Source organism: Coturnix japonica, chromosome 3 (genome assembly GCF_054131305.1).
Source record: "Coturnix japonica strain WE chromosome 3, WE-NBRP24, whole genome shotgun sequence".
Classification (NCBI taxonomy): domain Eukaryota; kingdom Metazoa; phylum Chordata; class Aves; order Galliformes; family Phasianidae; genus Coturnix; species Coturnix japonica.
In genome coordinates this window covers 67,331,975-67,350,866 of record NC_140665.1, presented here as the reverse complement: position 1 = coordinate 67,350,866, position 18,892 = coordinate 67,331,975, and the positions used below count along the sequence as shown (strand labels likewise).

The 18,892-nt window shown below is 52.4% G+C and overlaps 1 protein-coding gene across 2 annotated transcripts in view; it reads right to left on the bottom strand.

Annotated features, from left to right (window-relative positions):
* SIM1 (SIM bHLH transcription factor 1) overlaps positions 1–13,098 on the bottom strand; it is a 41,766-nt gene extending 28,668 nt beyond the window's left edge. Inside the window, exons 1-8 of one of the 2 annotated variants that reach the window (XM_015858867.3) lie at positions 12,562–13,098; positions 4,354–4,436; positions 3,578–3,667; positions 3,364–3,472; positions 3,186–3,271; positions 2,190–2,389; positions 1,978–2,084; positions 1,185–1,332 (exon numbers count right to left, since the gene is read on the bottom strand). In XM_015858867.3, coding sequence (XP_015714353.1) covers positions 1,185–1,332; positions 1,978–2,084; positions 2,190–2,389; positions 3,186–3,271; positions 3,364–3,472; positions 3,578–3,667; positions 4,354–4,436; positions 12,562–12,736 — 998 coding nt within the window. In that variant the 5' untranslated portion in view covers positions 12,737–13,098. The remainder of the gene's footprint in view (positions 1–1,184; positions 1,333–1,977; positions 2,085–2,189; positions 2,390–3,185; positions 3,272–3,363; positions 3,473–3,577; positions 3,668–4,353; positions 4,437–12,561) is intronic. The other variant, XM_085541858.1, reaches the window with a different exon arrangement.
* Between the last annotated feature and the right edge of the window lie 5,794 nt (positions 13,099–18,892).

Here is an 18,892-nt window from a genome sequence, read left to right as displayed (position 1 = left end):
CGGGGCGGAGGAGCTGCGCTATTTCGGTGCAGCCATCCACCCCGCAGCGCGCCTCGAGCCCGGCCCTGTGCCCGCAGCCACCCCGGGCAGGCAGAGGAGGCTTCTGCCCCTAGGAGCGCTGCAGCTGTAGCCCCCAGCAGCCCCGAGCTGCTCGGGGGGTGAGGCACGATGGGGTTACGCTCCCTCTGTTGCTACTAAAGGGAAAGGAGATGACTGCTGATCTCAGGTGCTCATGGAAAAGCACAGAGAATAGCTTGTAGAAAGCCAGCCTACCACGTCAGCTGCTTTTAGGCTCCTGGCATTACCATGCACTGGCCTCTTGCCCCTCAGCTCCTCGTGCGGGTGCTCAGACTTAGCATAAGGAGCCTCTGAATTTTAGGGGAGCTTCTTAAACTCGGCCACCAAACCCATCGCCACCTGTGCTGAGCGGACCCGAGAAAGGAATCGTCACTGCACCTCCTCTGCCTCAGCTCTGAGAAGGTTCGGCCGCTCGCCCCTGCATCCCAATGTGGTTGCGGCCAGAGGAGATGCTTCAGAGATAAGAGAGCACGCCTCCCCAGACCTGCGTGCCTCATTGCAAGCAGTACCGAGCGGGTGCGTTGAGATAGGCAGTATCTAAGCAGTCCCTCTGATTTTTTTTTATTTCTTTTTTTTTTCCCCTCTTGATTCTATTTTATCTTGATTTTTGTTAAGTTTCGCTGACCCTTCTGGTCACCAACTTTCTTTGTGGTTCTCTGTAAGGATCGCTCTCCAAGAACAAAAAAGAAACCTCGGAGCTTTGATAGAGACTCTGGATGAAATTAAGAACTTCAAACCCCAGATTTTTGAAAAGAAAAACAGATGTCCTGTTTGTTGAGTATAAATAACTCCGTACGTGAAAACCTTTTTTTTTTTTTCTTTCCTTTTTTTTTACGCTGCATTAAATTTTATTTAATGCTGGGTGTACTTCAACTGTTAAAAAAAGGAGGGGGGGGGGGGGGGGGGGGGGGGGGGGAGGAAGAAAATATGCGGGTGCCAGACCTCTAAATCTCCATTCTCGAAAGGAAACAGTCAAGGAACGCCTTCATGTAGATGTAAGCGCCCTGCTCTTAGTGTGCCGCCGCCGCCCCCCCCAACCAGCCGTCGGGGCCGGAGGCCGCGACAGGTGCCCGCCCCGCCCGGTCCATCCCGCTGAGTGAACTTACGTGAGGACGTAGTTGACGCTGACGATGCAGTGCGGGCGCGACGAGCGGCTGTTGTGCACGATGGTGGCATAGCTCTGCACCCACACCCAGCCGCCGTGCTTGGCCAGGAAGCGGTAGTACTTGGTGGTCACCTGGCCCTTCACCAGCACTGCAAGACAGAGCGGGGAGAGAAGGGCTCAGGGGGGCTGTGGAGAGCCGAGCGTGGCAAAGGGATGAGGAAAGGGCAGTACAGGGCATCCCCCCCAACCCCCTTTCACCCCCTATACCAAAGGCTTTTTGGGGAGATAGAGGACAAACACGGAGGGGGGGGGGGGGGGAAGGGAATCCAACACCCAACCATATACCATCATAGAAATTGAATTATCTCAATGTGGCTTTGGGTTTTTTTTCTCTTCTCTTGACGTTCCCCTGAAGGAAACTTACCGGAAATTAATATCCTTTTTATACATCTATCCGTGTATTAATGTCATAGCGATATCGTGAAAGAAAAAAGAGCTGCTCTCTGAAGCAGGCTCACCACTGCAGCAAATTTAGCCACACAGATAAGATTGGTGAGACTCGATAGTAGGGCAACAAAAGTGTTTGAAATTCACTGGCACAGCCTATTCCAAGCAAGAAAAAAAAAAAGGCTTTTCTCTGAGTCTAAGCGAACTGAATGCCCAGGGTTTGTGCAGGGTACACCGCCGCGGATGCTGCCTGCTCTCCCCCCAGCCCAGAGGTGGACCCTAACACAGCCAAAGCCCTTTAGCGGAGGGAGAAGGCGAGGTGAGGTTCTCTGAGTGCAGATCCTTACATAAGTGATGTGCACATCGCAGGTGGAAGGTGTCACAGCCGTGTACGTGATGGTAAAGGGTCTTCTCGATCAGGTCCTGGGGCTCGTACCCGGTGAGCTCAGCCACCCTGCAAAGACACAGCAGCCAACATCAGGTGGGAGGAGGACAGGATGGTTCGGAGGGGGGTGGGGGAAGGGGTGAGGAATTGATTTGGAGGCAGCCTCAGCACTACCTGGAGTCCAGGAAGATGAGCTTCATGTCCAAGCTAGCCCGGAACATGAACATATTGCTGTGCAGCTTGATCTCTGTCACGGCGCTGGGAGGCAACGAGTGGCCCACGGCGACCAAACCGACGTTTTGGTAGCAGCCGTCGAAAGGGGACATGTCCAGGCTGTACTGGCGGATCTTCAGGTAGCCGCTGCAGTGGATGACCTGCAGAGACATACGGCTGCTGGGCATGGGGCGTGGGGGTTGTGAACTTCACCGGTCCGGGTCCCAACCCCCACCCCCCCACCCCCCGGTCTTTCTGCTTTCCCTTGGGTTGGGATGTGGGGTTTTTGTTGGTTTTTGGGTGTTTTTTTTTTTTTTGGGGGGGGGGGGGGGGAAGGAGGGGGGTTCATACGGAACTTCAACTCTCATCTAAGGCCCGTTAAAGTCAACAAGATTTTCTTTTCTTTTTTTTTCACTGACTTAAGTGGTTTTTGGACCACCTCCTAACTACGCTTTTATGATTCTTCTCCAAAAGGAAGACGAGGAAGTGCCAAGGCAGTTACAGCTCTGTAATGAAGAGTGGATGCGTGTGAGAGAGTTTACATGTGTGCGTGTGTCACATGGATAAGATGTATCTATTACACAGACAGAGCAGACACGATCCAGAATGCATCTTTCGGCATAGATTTTAGGTACGTTTCCTCCCTGCATATTGCCGCTGTGCACTTCCAACCTCGGTTTTCTATTTTAAGCATCTCTTCCTGGAGCCATTCCAACAGATGTCCTTATTCTGCACTACACCGTGTCACAACGTCTCCTGCCTCAAGGTCGGAGAGCAGCCTGGGCTGTGCCCGGCCAGGGGACCCGTGAGGAGCAATGGGAAACGGCCGAGCTGGAGAGCTGCCCCTGGGGCAAGCGGCACTCGGTGCCACATTAAAGAGAGCCGAGCCAGGCCAGCCCAGAGAGCTCAGTCTCCATCCACATTGTGTCGTGGCGGGGCTGTACCCCCCGCACCCACCTTGTAGCCCCCGCAGGTCAGCCCCGCGTTTCTCTTGGCCAGTACGCATTTCATCCGTAGGAAAAAGGACCGCTCGATCTCATACTCTGAGGAGAAGGGAGGCAGAGGGTAGGTGAGCAGCGAGGGAAGGGGTCCACGTCCACGTGGGACTATGGGACGCAGGAGGGACACGTTTTACCCTGCACGAAGTGGGAGTGGTAGGGCTGGTGGGCCGTAAGCACCGCCGTCATCTCGTCGTGGTCGGCGGGGTGGATGTACTCGTAAATGCTGTTTCCGGTCAGCTCTACCTGTGAGAGAGGAGGAGGAGGAGGAAGGGGGGAAGAGGAGGAAGGGGAGATTTTGTCTCCGGTGCCCCCCTCTGCAGACCACTCCCACGCCGGTCCCCAACCTACCTGAGACAGGCCCAGGTGCACCGAGGCGGTCTCCGAGATGTACATGATCTTCCCATCCGGAGCCACCACGAATATAAAACCGTCCAGCGTCTGGGGAAAGGGTCGGCAGAGGGAGCAGCAGTCAGAGAGATGGACACAGACAGACCGACACATAAAGTACCGTCCTCCAGGGTGTTATACTAGACAAGACGTCTTCCCTTTTCAAACTGATTATTCAGAAAGCTGGAAGGGAACGGAGCCCTGGGCAGGACTCCTCTATAGCCGTGACCCCGCAGCCAGCAGAACTCCCTCTGATGACCACCCGAGAATTTCCAAGCGCTGCCACCCCGTTTCTAACTCCCCGGGATGTTACCCCCTGTTAAGCAAGCGTATAAGCCTCCCCGCGGAGTGCGTAACGTCTGTGTGGGACGGGATGACTTGTCAAGCGCGTTTCAAAAGACTGTAATGGGGCTTCTGGGTGCGGAGGCAACAGAAGAGACCCCAATCTATTAAGGAAGTATCACAGCCCACACGACTGTCCGTCCCCACAAAGCATGGATACAATAACTCTAATATTCCTTCCTCTACCTGAACTGCGTTTGTGTAAAGGAGCCCGCCCGCATCCCCCTCTCTCCCCCCCCCCCCCCCCTCACTTTTTCTTTCCTTTTTTTTCTTTTTTCTTTTTAATTAAATACTTGAACGGTTAAAAGTTAGTCATGGTGGTAACTAAAAGCTCAGAAGAGAGACTGATTTCTTTAATCGTTAATGCTGCATGGCTGTCGTTTCCAGAGCGGTACCTGCAAAAGATGCGATCCCAGCTCCCGTCCTACATTATCCAGCGGGCTGGTGCGGCTGGAGTGGCCCCAAGCTTCTCCCAGTCCTGTTCAATTAAGACACACACAGAAAGGAAAGTGAAGAGGTGACAAACCTCGTCCTGTAAGCCCGCTGGACTGAACCTCTTCTATTTATTTTTTATTGTTATATTTTTGCTTGAACTTGCTATAGAACAGGTATACATACAATCATTGAGAAACGAGGATATGATTCCCTTGGGCAGAAAAATCTCTTTGGTGGATTTTTTTATCTTTATCATTATTATTTATTTATATCTAACTCCTGTGGGAGATAAACACCTATTTTTGGTTAATGGGGAAGTTGGTTCCTAAGACCTGGCTGAAGGTGCGTACCCGACAAAGCGGCCCCTCAGGGCGGCTCTTGTCTGCTTCTCAGCCCCCCTCCTCCCCTCGGCCACAGGACGAACCTGCCCTGTGCTCCAGACTTCGCTCTTTTTATGCAAAGTGAGGAGGAATAAGAGCCGCAGGAAAATTACTCGGCCGGAGTAAATCTATTTTTAGGCAATGCTCTTTAACGATGTTGTTGATGAAATCATTTTAAACGGGGCATTTAAAACGTTTTAAGCTTACGCCGTTAAATAAGGATCAAGCAAGAAGGAAAAAAAAAACAAACAACAAAAAAAAAACAATAAACCAAACAACAGCAGCAAAAAAACCCCACAACCGTACAGAAATGCTGATTGACGGCCGGAGAAGGCAAGGTTTGCTCGGGAAGGCGAGCCCCCTTTCTCTGGGGATTTCCAAGTGAAACGGCAGCGGGCAGAGCGGGCATCTCTTGGTATCGAGCGCCTTCACCTCGGCTCTACACCCGAGAGAGGCGAACGGAGGGGGCATCCCTAGCGGCCCCTTCTTCGCCCACCTCCTCACCGTTTCCCCCTTCTTCTTAACCCACGGCCCTAAGAAGCCAGCAGCATCCCTGCGTCCTGACCCCTGCCCGCGAGGACTCTGTGCCAGAGAGTGCCAGCGGGAGACAGAATCCTTCCCGTTAACTCCACCGCGCCAATTAACGGGGACCCGGTGATGTTGTTCCCCAGCTCCCGGGCTCTCCCTCTCGCGAAATACAGTCGCTCTGCCGCCTCCTCCCCAGCGGGGCTGCCCAGGGGCACGTCTGTCCCCCAACGGGGACCCCCCCCCCCCGAAGCCAGTCAGGAGCTGACACATCTCGCACGGCTTCCGGGGAAAGGGAGAAGAGAAACCGCAGTATCTTTGCTTTGCCCACGCTCCGGGACGCCCTGTCGAGGCCGCTCCTTGCGAGCTTCCCACATTGGAAGGGAAATCTGAATAACAGTTTCCCTATTCTGGGCTAAAGCTGCGCTCTTCGCCTAGGATTTAAGTTGCTTATTAATCCGGGTTTACGGCTTCTAATTACTCTCCTTCTAAAAGGGAAAACAACCCGACCTCTGCGGGTTAATGAATAGCTCATCGACATTACAGGTTAACTTCTTTCGGGAACTCCGTTCTTCACGGAGCACCGAGCCCTTCGTTATGCTTTGGGTGGAAATCTCACGCTGTTTGGCCGCGGCTGTTAATGTTTCATAATTAAACGTTTTCACTCCTCTACCTGAGCCAGCTTCTGGCAACCCTAACACTCGAGACGCTTCGCATTTCCCAGATGTTTCATCACATTCTAGCTGGAGACGACTTCTCTTCACTGACAAGCCCAGACCGGCGGGGTCACCCGACTCCCTTTAAATACTGCCTTTAGAGATTATAAGAGAAAACCCCTCCATTAATATTCCCCCTTTTATTATTTTTTTCCTCCTCCGTTCGCTTCAATATCCAGTTTCCTTTTATCGGGGGAGCAAACTGAGCTATCTTGCACTTGACCTACCGCAGAAAATACCTCAAATCCTTTGATTGTCTATTTAAAACAAAACAAGGAAATCAGCTCTCCCTTTTGCTTCAGGATTACGCTGGAAACAAGATCTAAAGATTCTCTTGTAATTTGGAGAGCCAACGGAATAATGGCTTTGGAATAGAAACAAGCAGCTTTGTGCGGGAAAGGATAACTAAACCGTTTTTAGGCAAAGGATTTTCCCAGCTAAAGTGGCCGAAGACAAAGCAAAACATAATCTATTTTGGAAGATTTCCAAGATATGCCACATTAACCTTTGTAGATAAAAATTGCTTTCTCCCCTCCCCCGCCGGGGTCCGGTTTATCATATTTACATAAGTAGCCTTAGAAGCGATGTATCTATTATGGATCTAAGGAGCTCGCGAGCTCACATTTCATGTGGAAACAGAGGCGAAGTTTTACTGTTGCTTAATACTTGATGCATTGTCGAACCATTTCCATTTAAATACTCCCGACCCACGGATTACCTCAATGGACTGGCTGCATGGGCTTTGTAATTTCCTGAAAATGAGATTTCGATTTATAAAACAAGAAACCAATTAGTAACCAAATGAGGCGAAGTAGATCCACTAAAATTGACCTAATCCCACAGGCACCATTTAGGCCGGTTCTTGGCGAATGAATGATGAGCAATCGTGCAGCGCAAGCTCAAGGCATCATCCAGCTGTGTTATTGCAAGCAGCAAAAATAAATGGATCGAGCTTTTCTTTCGGAATGAGTTTTATACTCTCAACAAGATATAGATTATAGGCTCCTATCTAACAACCTCCTCCACTCGAGGATTTACTTTTTTTTTTCCTGACAAGGTAAACAATTCGACCTAGAAGATGTCCTCCACTGGGGGTGGGGGGGAGGTGAGAAGCGGGGGGGAAAGAGAGAGAAGGAAGGAAGGAAGGAAGGAAGGAAGGAAGGAAGGAAGGAAGGAAGGAAGGAAGGAAGGAAGGAAGGAAGGAAGGAAGGAAGGAAGGAAGGAAGGAAGGAAGGAAGGAAGGAAGGAAGGAAGGAAGGAAGGAAGGAAGGAAGGAAGGAAGGAAGGAAGGAAGGAAGGAAGGAAGGAAGGAAGGAAGGAAGGAAGGAAGGAAGGAAGGAAGGAAGGAAGGAAGGAAGGAAGGAAGGAAGGAAGGAAGGAAAATAAATGAATAAATAAATAAATAAATAAATAAGAAAACAAAATAGCCTCGGCACCAGGGACAGGCTTTGCTCAGTTTGCTAACAACTCCCGTTACTGAACTGTGCGCTCTGAGGCTGCGCTCAAACTGCACTGAACGTGCGCCGGTACAATTCGGTCTGCGAGTGCTGAGTCACAGCTTTATCAGCACTTCTCCACGGGAAATCACCCTTTCCCCACATTTAAAAGTAAGGGAAGTGGCAGAAAGCTCCTCGTTCTCTTTGGTATCAGGACGGCACCGGGCAGCCCGGTAGAAGTGCCTTCCTCCCCCCGTGCGCATCCCGCCCAGCCCCGGTCACGCCGCCTCCCACGGACGGACCCACGGCCAACGCCGCAGCTCCGTGCCGCTGGGGCACTGCCTCCCCGCCCCGCTGGGTCGCTCCGAGCCCTCATGGCAGCAGCCAATGGAGGCACCGGCTGGCATCGCGATATCGTTGCCGAACGCCCCGAAGTCCCAAGCAGACGGGGTTGCTCTCAGTTACTGTAAATTGGGCCGGGACACAGCAGCAGAAGGCTCCAAGAGGCGCAGACAGCCCCGCGCGTCTCGGGGTTCCTAGTCCCTCCTTGAGCATCCGCAGCGCAGCCCCGACCCCAACCTCGACAGTCTTCTTTGTCTTGCCGTAGCGAAGAAGGGGGAAGGGGGGGGAAGGCGAGAAGGGGGGCAAGGGGGAGGACAGTAGACGCGAGCTCTTATCTTCTTGGCTTTGATTTGCCAGCGTTTCCAAGTGGCTACCAACATTACCCCAACCTCAGCGCGATCCGAATTCACGGCGGAGGAAACAACGGCAGGGCCACCGGCCGCCCCCCTTCCAAAAGCACTCGGAGCAGAGCCCAGACCAAGCCTCACTCAGGGGGGGATCTGGGCTTCGGGGGGCCCCAGGGAGGCCGTCTGTGGCAGCGGGGAGACCTCAGGGCGCCCCGGCCGAGCGCAGCTCCTCCGCCTTTTGTCACAGCCTCCCTGCAAAGGCGGAGGGGCAGCGCGCAGAGAGGCTGCCTCTCGGAACGGTGCCGTTCAGCAGCCCTCGCTGTGCCAGAGCCCAGTCGGGACGATTTCTCACTTAATTTAACAGGCGGTGGTTAATGATAACTCCAAATATCTGCCAAATGAGGCTTCCGTGAGGGAGCAAGTCGCCGTCGGAGGGTTCAGATGGAACAGAAGCAGAGACATTTAGGGAGGAAAAAAAAAAAAAAAAAAGAAAAAAATAAATAAAAAAAGAAAAAAAAAAACCTGCTCACGCCTGCGGATGCCATTAGCGAGGTTTCGTCAAGATTTATTGTCTTGGTAAATCAGATGCGTTCGTTTGAAGCTGATAGAAGCGAACGTCCCGCTTCCTTTAGAAAAATAATAGTAAGAGGGAGGCAGGGTTCTGCCGCCTGAACAAACGGCCCTGCTGGGGGAGCGGCCGTGGAAGTAACACCGATTCGCCGCTCTGGAGAGAAATTGCAGCGTTTTGGCACATGCACACACTGGTAACGGAGCTGCCCTCCGAAATACAAGCAAAACGGAGCCGTGCCCACAGCGGAGGAAAAGAAAAAAAAAGGGGGGAGGAAAAAAGGCAAATTATCGAGCTCCACATCCATACTTCTGTGTTTTAGGAAAGAGGCAAACTCAAATATCGCTTTTTCCGAACAGTGGAGGAAAGGGTATTTCGCGGGATTCACACACAAGTTGCAAACGTTCTTCAACACTAACAGAGCCCTACGAAGGGAGAGGGGTTTGTAAAGAAGATCTGACTGAATCCACCCGTTAAAGTGCCTTTGTACGACTCTCATACTAAGACTTCAGTTCTGCACTTCACATGTGAAGTTCGCATCAAAACTCGACTTAAACACAGAGAGGTACCGCGCAGAGTAAACTGCGGCTTAAATGAGAAAAACTTATGTACGAAAATCACTGCTGAAACCCAACGCTCAATCATTTCCCTTAGCAGCAAGAAAAACAGCATTAAATCACCTATCCACGTGGGAAACGGATTTTGTTTTCCTGCTCTCTCCCCCCTCGCCCCTCCCCCGCCCCCAATTTAAAATAAAACAAAATAAAGAGATTCATTATAGAAATGGTAGGCGAAAGTTTACGTAAACGCGGCCGCTGATTTTGTCTGGGAAAAGAAACGCCTCTGCGTGGGAGCGATCCGTCTTCATAGGACAGAAAAGCAAACAGTCCTTCCCTGCTTGTTCGGATGAGGAGAACAGGAGCCTAGAAATATTCCTTAATTAAATATATATGTCACCTTTATTTACTCTTTTTTTTTTCCCAACTTTTTTTTTTTTTTTTTTTTTTTTTTTTTTTTTTTTTTTTTTTCCCCTCTTCACGTTCACTTTTGGACGCCGGCACTGCTTTTAGGAATCACATCCTTATGTAAAGAAAATCATTTTCGCCCCCTGATATATTTCCAACAAATTTTGATGCTACGTTCGTTGCCTTCGCTGTTACATTGAAACGTCAGGGATTTTTTTCCCCCATGAACGTTAAGACAGAACTGAATTTATTAGGAAGGTATTTATCTTTTTCTCACTCTCCATCTTTTTTCCCCTTCAATAATAATAATAACAAGCTCTTCCCACCGTTCTCAGCTATCTAACAGATCTTCTCCGCATTATCTTTCCCAAAGCCGACCCCAAAACAAACAGGCTCTTTCCTCTCGAGTCAGAGGAGTTTCAGCAGCCGGCCCGTGCCAGTCAGCAGCCACGGGGCGCATTTCGACTTTGCCAGTTGCCTCGGAAAGCTCGGGGCAGAGCAATGAGGTGCCGGGTCCGAGCCATGTCCCGCACTCTTAGGAGAGAAGCGCAGAACCGCAGCTAAAACTCAGCACTGCACTCCCTCGGAGCCGCGTTCACCCGGTGGCACCGCTTTGCATCACTATTTCTCACAGTGAAAAGGAAACCAAACGATGCTGAGCGGCTGCGTGGCTCTGCGGTCACGGCCCTGGCAGAAACCTCCCGTTTTCACAATGACCCTGGCATCCACCCTCCTCCTTCCTGCATAGGAGCCCCTCAGATGTACAAACGCGCAGACGGATGCCCACCGATACTTCTTCCTCTAAGGAGCTTATGTCGTTCTGTACATTTATTCCCACCGTTTCCAGTCAGGCCCCGTGCAGGGAAGCTCCGGGAGGGCCGCCAAAGAGCCGCACCGCTCGGCCGAGCCCACGCTCCTCCGCCCTCGGCCGGCTTTGGGCTGCACCCCAGCTCTCGCAGCTCTGCCCTCCCCGAGAAAAACCACGGAACGTCCCCTGCCGCATCTACCGCCTTCTGCAGGTTCTGGATGCCTCTGCGTGCCCAGACAAAGAGTGGGGGGGGGGGGGGGGGGGGAGGGTCTCTCAGATACTGGCAAGTGCCCGCGGAACCGCTCCGACCCCCCAGCACGGATAGCACCGCGGGGCCACCCCCTCGGCGGCCGCTTCTTTCCATTCGCAGCTCCCCCGTAGCGAGGCCGCGGAGGTCCCGCCGCCACTCTCCGCCTCCCGGCTCAAAGCCGCAGCTGCCGGCCCCGGGCCCGCGCCCCCCGCCGTACGGCTCCCCGGGGCATTGAGGCATCCCGCTCTGCCGCCCGGGACGGGGCCCGGCCATTCTTCCCCGCCCGTGATTACTCGCAGCTAACAAGCAACACCATATGCTTCGTCTGATCAAACAGCTCCGCTGCATCGGCGGCGGTAATTGACGAGAGCCTCTCCGAATCACGCAGGAAGGCGGCCCGCTGAGACGGCGGGAGCTGACAGATCACCGCTAATAATCCTTTTAGGAACATCGCGGGCAGCGGAGTTGGCCATAGCTTTCTTTTATAAAGTGTGCGCTGACAGTATTAAAGGACAGCTCAGTTTCCTTGCAGACAGATCGCGTAGAACGACAGCGTGGTTTCATGAGAGTTTTAACTTTTTCCTCCAGCCCCCCCTCACCCTCCCCTTTTTTAAGGGTTTCAGGTGTTACAAGTCCCACTTATCCCATTCTCTGGTTCTAAGTTACTCAGAGATACCAGACGTTGCTTAAAGGAGCGGCTACAGGATGCACTATGTTGGAAATGACTGCTACGGCTTTGGTCTATGCACTCACACAGGGCTGGAGGGGCCGCCTCCAGGCCCGAGCGAATATTTATCTTTGAAAAGTCGAGTTAAGACCTCTCCTTCCAGGTCTGAATCAAGTTAAAAGCAAAACAAACAAACAGAATAAACCAGGACAGGCCCCGTGCCCGCTCTGGGTTCGTGAAGTGTTACCGACAGACCCGAAGTAAACGCAAAGTCCGTATTATCAGGTTTCTTATGCACCCATACTTCTCAACGAAAGATTAATTTGGATTTTTAGATAAACTATAAAAAACACCCAAACAAACAAAAAACCCAATCCAGACCCCTCAGTCTTCTTTCTCACTACTGTCTCTTCAAGGCAGAGAACATCTCCATCTAAATAAAAGCTTCGTGAATCGTTCTGAATTTGTTTTCCCTACATCTCACAGAAGCGACAGATCGAGGGCAGAGCAGAACTTCATCCCAGGCCCTTAAAGAGTGCTCTGCTCTTTTTGGAGCCCCTCCAAGCACCCCAAGAGGCGGCTCAGCGCCACCGGGAGCGGCTGGGACTGAGGACTCAACGCCCGGCTCTGCCCAGCGAGTCAAAGTGAAGCTCGCTTCAGGCCCTCTGCTCGCATCGTTATGCGGCTTGGGTGCGTCCGAGTATAATAATTCTGTGAAAAATTCCCGAGGTAGTTTAAAGCCCTAAGATGTTCCCAGCGGCCCTCAGGCCGGGAAATAGCGGGTTTACAATGCCATGCGTTGTGCTTGGCTTCTACGTTGTGGGAGAGCACCCTATACCTGCACGCCGCACCTAAGGCTTTAGGACTTTGCATAGGCTTATGTAAATATTTACCCATATATTAGCTCCCCCACGTAGAGCTATAAATGGGGGGATCGCCCCCTTTTGCCTTGCGGCGATGCCCATCGCACGGACGAGAACAGAAAACCTCCTGTTGGCTCTGTGCTGACAGAAACCCCTCAGCCCCCAGCAGAACTGTCATACGAACGGAGCGACAACATTCACGGGAGGGAGAAGTAGCAGCAGAGCGCACCCGGCCCTCAAAGCACGTCCCAAGAGGCACCTGGACGAGAAGGGGAGCACAGGAGCAAGCCATCCCACCTACCTTCCGGGAAAACCACCCGCATCTTGAGGTAGCTGGTGGTGAGCCTGATTATGGATGCTTTGTCCAGCTGGGAGGTGATGGCCGAGGGCAGGGGCAGTAATTTAGCCAGTTCATAAAATTCGCTGTTTTCTTTCTCCCGTCTAGTCCGGGCAGCATTTTTGGACTTTTCTTTCATCGTGTTTTTTTCCCCCTTCCTTTCTACAATTTAAGCTGCGGAGCTTCATCCAAAGGTGGGAGAGTTGCGGTTCATGTCCCGGAGCATCGGGAGAGAGAACGGCCGCCTCTCAGAGAAACCGTTCGGTGTAACGGAGCAAAGTGCCGAAGAGCAGAGCGACGTTCTTCAAAAGAACGAATATACTCTGAAAAGTCACTCGGGGGGGAGGAAAGGCATTTATCCAATGCAGCTCAGAGACTTCAAGCAACTGCAGGAAAAAAAAAACAAAAAACAACAACAACAAACAACAAAGCTACGAGCCCGTGGCACGACGCCGCAGCCAAACGAGGTGTTTCGGGCCTCTGCTCCTGCTCATCGCGGACAGTGCCTCTCCTCGAAGCGGGTCATGGTAATCCCGGTCCTCCCGCGATCCACCGGCGGAACGGGGCCTCCGCGGGCTGCTTCGTAGGAGCCTCTGCGGGAAGAAGAGCGGCGGAGGTGGGTGAGCGAGCCGCTACTCAGAGCCGCGGCCTCCAGAAATCATCACAATCAGAATCATTTTTCAAACCTAGCCCAGGTGCCCTTTTCTGCTTTTGTTTATTTCCCTGTTTTTGTACAGCAAATAGAAAATTTGCTGTATTAATCCCGTTGCCCCCCGTTGTTCCCCTCCCGGTCCCGGGGCTCAGTGCCGACCGCAGACCCGGCACAGCAGTTTCCGCGTGCTTTTTTTTCCAGCCGATTTCGGGGTTTTGCCTCTATTTCCTCCCACCCTCTCTCCTCACTTCGCACCTCTTTGCTCTCCCCCACCCCCCATCTCCGAGGCCGGACCCCCTGCACCTACCTGGTGTCCCCGCGCAGGGCAGCCCGCAGCGAGCCGTGCCGGGCTGCGGACCCCTCTTTAATTGGCTCATTAATAGCGGGGGTGCGGTCGGTGCCCGTCGCGGTTCCCCACGCCTGCGGGCAGCCGGGCGCTGCCGCCTCCCTCCCCTTTATCGGCTGCCCGACTCTCCCTCTCACATACTGGGTGGGGGGTGGGCTTAATGAAGAAGCCCCTAATTGCGACTGAGAAATGCCCTAATAACTTCTTTTCCGGCTAAAAGCCTTTTAGCACAACTTCATTTCTCCCCCAGCCCCGGCCGAACCCGCCCTTAATGCCACTCACGGACCCGCCCCGCCTCCCATTGGCTGCCGGCTCCCCGCTCCCTAACGATCATTGGTGAAGCGGGCGGTGACATCACCCCAACGCGGACACACCCCCGTAATCCCCGGGCGCGCCCCCGAGGGGTCAGAGGGCGGGCGTCGGGGACGCGCACCAACCTCCCCCCCCCAACCCCCCACGGTGTGTCCCCGGAGATTAAAAACCAAAGCGTTATAGGGGATTCTCTGCGTTATTATTATTTGTTCATTTGTGGGGTTATGAGGTTTTCCTTCTAGACGGGGGGAAAAAAAAACCATCATCTCGATCCTAGAGAAAAAAGAAAAAATACAATAATCTATTAGCACCAAACGCACCTCTTCTGTCTCGGGAAACAGAATGGCACCGAGCGGTAATAGCGGCACGGTGCGGGGAAGAGCCTTGCAGCCCCTTGCCGGACCCCCCCGCTGTGAAACAAACACAACGCAGGGCAGTTAGGGGAGGTATGGACTGGAGATAAATTATAACAAGTAATTAAAAGGAAAAATAAAAGGGGAGTGTGTGTGTGTGTGGGGGGGGGATACGTCCCTCCTCTGCTTAAAGCGTTCGCTGTTGCGAGGAAGGTGGCACCGTGTTTTCTGGAGGCTTTCTGTGTGCTACACCGGCAGGCTTGGGGAGAAAGACGGCACCTTCCCGCCGGCTTCCATCGGAGGAAGCTGTCCTGCAAACAGCGCTGATATCCCCGAGATGTGTTCAGGCATCTGGGCAACGACCGGACTCACGCCATCAGGTAGCACACGGCTTGTTTGTCAACAGGCGCTGCAAAAGTTATCCTTTATAGTCCCCTTGGCTTAGGAAAAATAGGAATAAACCGGAGGAACGCAGCCCTGCCAATGGATAGGAGGGAAACGAAGGTAACCATTACCGACCCCACGCTCCCGCAGCCGCTGGTTCGTAGTGGGGAAGGGGAGAGCGGCTGTGCCGGCCCCGGAGCGCAGAGGTAGAGAGCGGTGGGACCGGAGCAAAAAGGGCCTGTGAGCCCCGGGGGACAAGAGCACAGAGCGGCCCGGATCGGGATGGTGCACCTCTAGGGAACGGGGAACCCGCTGCCTGAAGCACAAACGTGTGCTCGGTTCGGATGAGTTTATTCCCTGGTGAGTCTACGCGGGGAAACTGATAATATCTGAGAACTGAAGAAACAGGTATTGAAACTCGATGTGCTTTCAAAACGATCGTTATAAGCGGGCTACCTGCAGGAGAGCTCGGTGAAACGAGGCATTTCGCAGCCAGGCTTGCAACTCCGTGCCGTGAAAAACTTGTGTAGCCAGGCACGGCGCTCAGCGTGCATTGCACCGCGTGTGCGTGCGAGTGGGAAAGCACAGAGCTCTGCAAATCAAAGCTGAGGGGGAAAAAAGAAAAGGAAAGAAAAGTAAAGGAAAAGAAAAATATCTCCCCTGGGTCATTTCCCTATAAGACAAATCTGATCGAGTGGGTTTTTTTTTTGTTTGTTTTGTTTTGCTTTATTTATTTATTTATTTATTTTTTCCCTGCACGCATCTTGGAGTGGTTGGATGCATTTATTTGTTTCTGACTTTGGATGCGCTTGCTAACCTCCCTCTAAGGAATAAACGGGCCACCAATCCTTATGCGGGGAGATGGTTACCGTGCCGAGGCACTGTCTAAGCGCTAGCGTCTTAAAAAGGTAAATTCCAGCAATTCAACCTCACAGGGTGACCTCACGGCTGCTTAAAAATTACCGGCCTGGTGTGGGGCGCAGGCGGATTTTGAGACGACAAACCTCCCCCTGAGGTTCGTGTGGGCGAGAAAGCGGGATCCGACCTTGTGCGGACCCTCACGGTGAGACAGAGTGCTTTCAACTTCACTGTCCGTACAGGAGCTGTTTCCTCTCCCCACACTCAGCCGCGGGGGTGCCGCTCCTTAAGGCTGCGAGCATCCCGAAGTCCGCAAACTCCGGCTGCGTGCCTTGAGGACCTGCTGAGCTGGGCTGGGAAATTCCATCCGTACCCTCATCCAGGCTGTGCCCACACACACACACACACACACACACGGTGAGCGCACTCCGAGACCATTCAGAGCCGATTAACAGGTTTTAACTGATGCAGATCTTAACCTCCGTGCTTCGAGCCGTGGCTCCAGGTACTTTATCCACTAATGGTGTTGGGGTACTCGGAGAAAGAGGACAACGAGAAAGTGAATTCTGTAACAAAATGCAGGAAATGGGTAACAGACACTCGAATAAGCTGTTCTCGGATATAAGCGATTTCAAATGCATCTCTCAGAAAAATAATAGAAGGAATACTGCAGAATTAGGGCAAACGAGTACCAGCCCGACCAGCAGTTATGTTTGGTAACTTAGAAACAGTTGTAGGCTTCATACTCGTGGCTGTTTCTAAGCGATACTTTTAGGATGCACTTTCCTGGACGGCTCAGTGCCGTCGCTCTCCTTTCTTTTGGCACAAACGCCACGAGATGACTTACACTCATATATATATATATTTCCATTGGTGTCAAAGGTCAGTGCCTTCAGCCCTCTCCTTATTGAGTGCACTCGTGATGATGGTCGGGAACAGAGCTGCCATACTGTTATGTGCAGCAGAGAAGGAAAACATGAACTAAAGAAATAGGGGTGGAGGGGATGGGGGTGGGAGGGGAATCCACCTTACGGTGAATAACCATTACCTACGGGCACTTCGTGCTTTGCCTTCACTGTTCTCAAAGAACTGTGGTACGGCGAATAGCAGCAGCACCAGCCACAATGCCCGGACAGAAGCTGGGAAGGGCAAGGGACTGGAAACGAACTTTGAAGGAATTCCGAACTCTGCAGAATCGCAGAACATCCTGCGTTGGAAGGCGCCCACGAGGACCATCCAGTCCAACTCCGGGCTTCACACAGGACCACCCAAAAACCAGACCGTAATCACGCTGTACACAGCGTTCTCCGCCATCCCCCGTCTCTTCAGAGATAAGACTGCTCGGCTCCTACCTCCCCCTCTCCCGCCCCATGGCGGATTTTCCCCTCCCGCCCCAGACAGCGGTGCCCTCACCTGAGCCGGGCTCCCGAGGCGGCCCCGCTCCCTCCCGCAGCCTCCCCCCGGCGCTGGGTTCTCCCTCCCTGCCGCCCTTGTTAAAGGGGCCGCCCCGCTTCTGTCGAGTTCTCCGGCGTCTCAGCAGTGGAGCCCGACGCCAACGGCCCCGGGCTCAGCCTGTCCCGAGAAACCCTTAGTGCACAATACGCTCAGCATTTCAGATTAAACACGCCTGAAGGTGAGCCAGCCCCTCTGCTGCACTGAAGCTCTGTCTCCGGCCTCCCCAAGCCTCTAAGAACAGACGTGGTTGGGCCCCAAAGGAGGGATGAGGCCCGGGGAGCCCCACATTGGTACCCCCTGCGCCTCACAGGTCCAGGAATGACAACGGCTTTGCTGCGAGGAAAGTACTCTCCAAGGATTTAAATAGGAGCTTTGCCTGCTCTGGTCTCGTATGCATTTGTGGTTACGATTCTGGTTAAGTTTGTACCTGTGAGTATGATATGCTAAGCCCTGTTGCTTAATGTTTTCTGGGTTGTCTGGGCAAACCTGTTGCTGCTCCCCCTGTCCTTTCCCACATGGTGTTTAGGTGCCTGATGGTGACCGCGGTGCAAACTGATCCCATGCCTGTTTTCCTGAGGAGTGATGAAGTGATGTCTCTTAGGAAGACACCGTGGGATAAATTATTTATCTGGGAAGATGGCACAGGGAAGCAGCACCAGGCTTGAAAACTCAAATCCAGATTTATCCTATTTCAGACAATGCTCAATCTGTTGCTGAGGGGTGAGGGTGTTTAGCAAGGCTTGGCTCGTGATGGCTTTTATCCATTTAGGTTTTGCCTCATTGTTGCAATGTTTCATCTAAACCCCGAATTCTGACGATTCTTCCCTGATGGTAAGACGTTTATTTACATAGTGTGAGAACTGGGTTTAACCAGTTGAAGCCAGAGTCCATCAAAAGGACAGATGCCCTGAGAAACTGCTACAAGACCATCACTTGTGGCTGGAGGGAGGAAGCTTTAAGGCTTACTTTCTCTGTGTAATTCCTCTTAGGTTTAGCTGGTAGTTGAGCAAATGAATGAGGAATAGCCTTTTCTTCAGTCTGGCAATAGCTAAGTGATGCTAACACCTCATTTTGAAACATGCGAAGATCTTGCTATCTGCTAGAGCCTGGTTTTAATTTTGGCTTCTGCGCAAAATGCTCTTGGTGCATGACTGAACTCAGCCACTTGTCAGAGAAGCCATACTGGAAAGAGAGGGGAAGACTCTGTCAGGACCCAGCATGTGCTAATAAGCTTTAATTGCCCTGGCAGCTCCATCCATGCACTCTGCCCTCAGTGCCCATCCAAGCGAGGCTGCAGTTGTTCCTGGCTCCAGATGCCTTGCAGCTGTGCTGATGTGGACCTGGCTTGACTGTGGACCTGCCTTACCCCCGTGGATGTTCCTGATGTCTTCACTGCCATCCCTGCTGCAGTCACAGCTCCCCTCTCATTAGTGACATGGGGTGGTTCCTACTCACTGCAGGGATGCAGTGATCCTTCTGCTTTCAGTGCAAAATGTTCTCTGTCTCCAGCCTTCTCCTATGCACTCTTTTGCATTTCCAAAGGTGGTGCTTCACCCACAAGTTGTAGCATCCTGGTGAGCTACCTGGGTGGTGCCACAGATCTCCGAGTGGATGTGGAGTCTATTTGCAGTTATGGGATCTTAGAAAATACTAGGGTAGAGAGGGAAAAGAGTTAAAACGCACGGAGCTTCCACTGATTTCCTGGCTAAAGTGGAACTTTTGATTTGAAGAAAAGTATATAACAGCTTAAAGCTGGATTCTTATTCTGCTGTTGATGGATGTTTATGTTGCCACACACTATGAGGGGTGACTAAGATTAAAATCCAGTTTGATAAGACAGTAGGTATACTTGCTGAAAATCCCCTTGGGCATAGTTCACATGTAAGAGGGAGGGAGAGGAGAACATTGGAAAGCTCAAGGATCCCCAATTTCTCC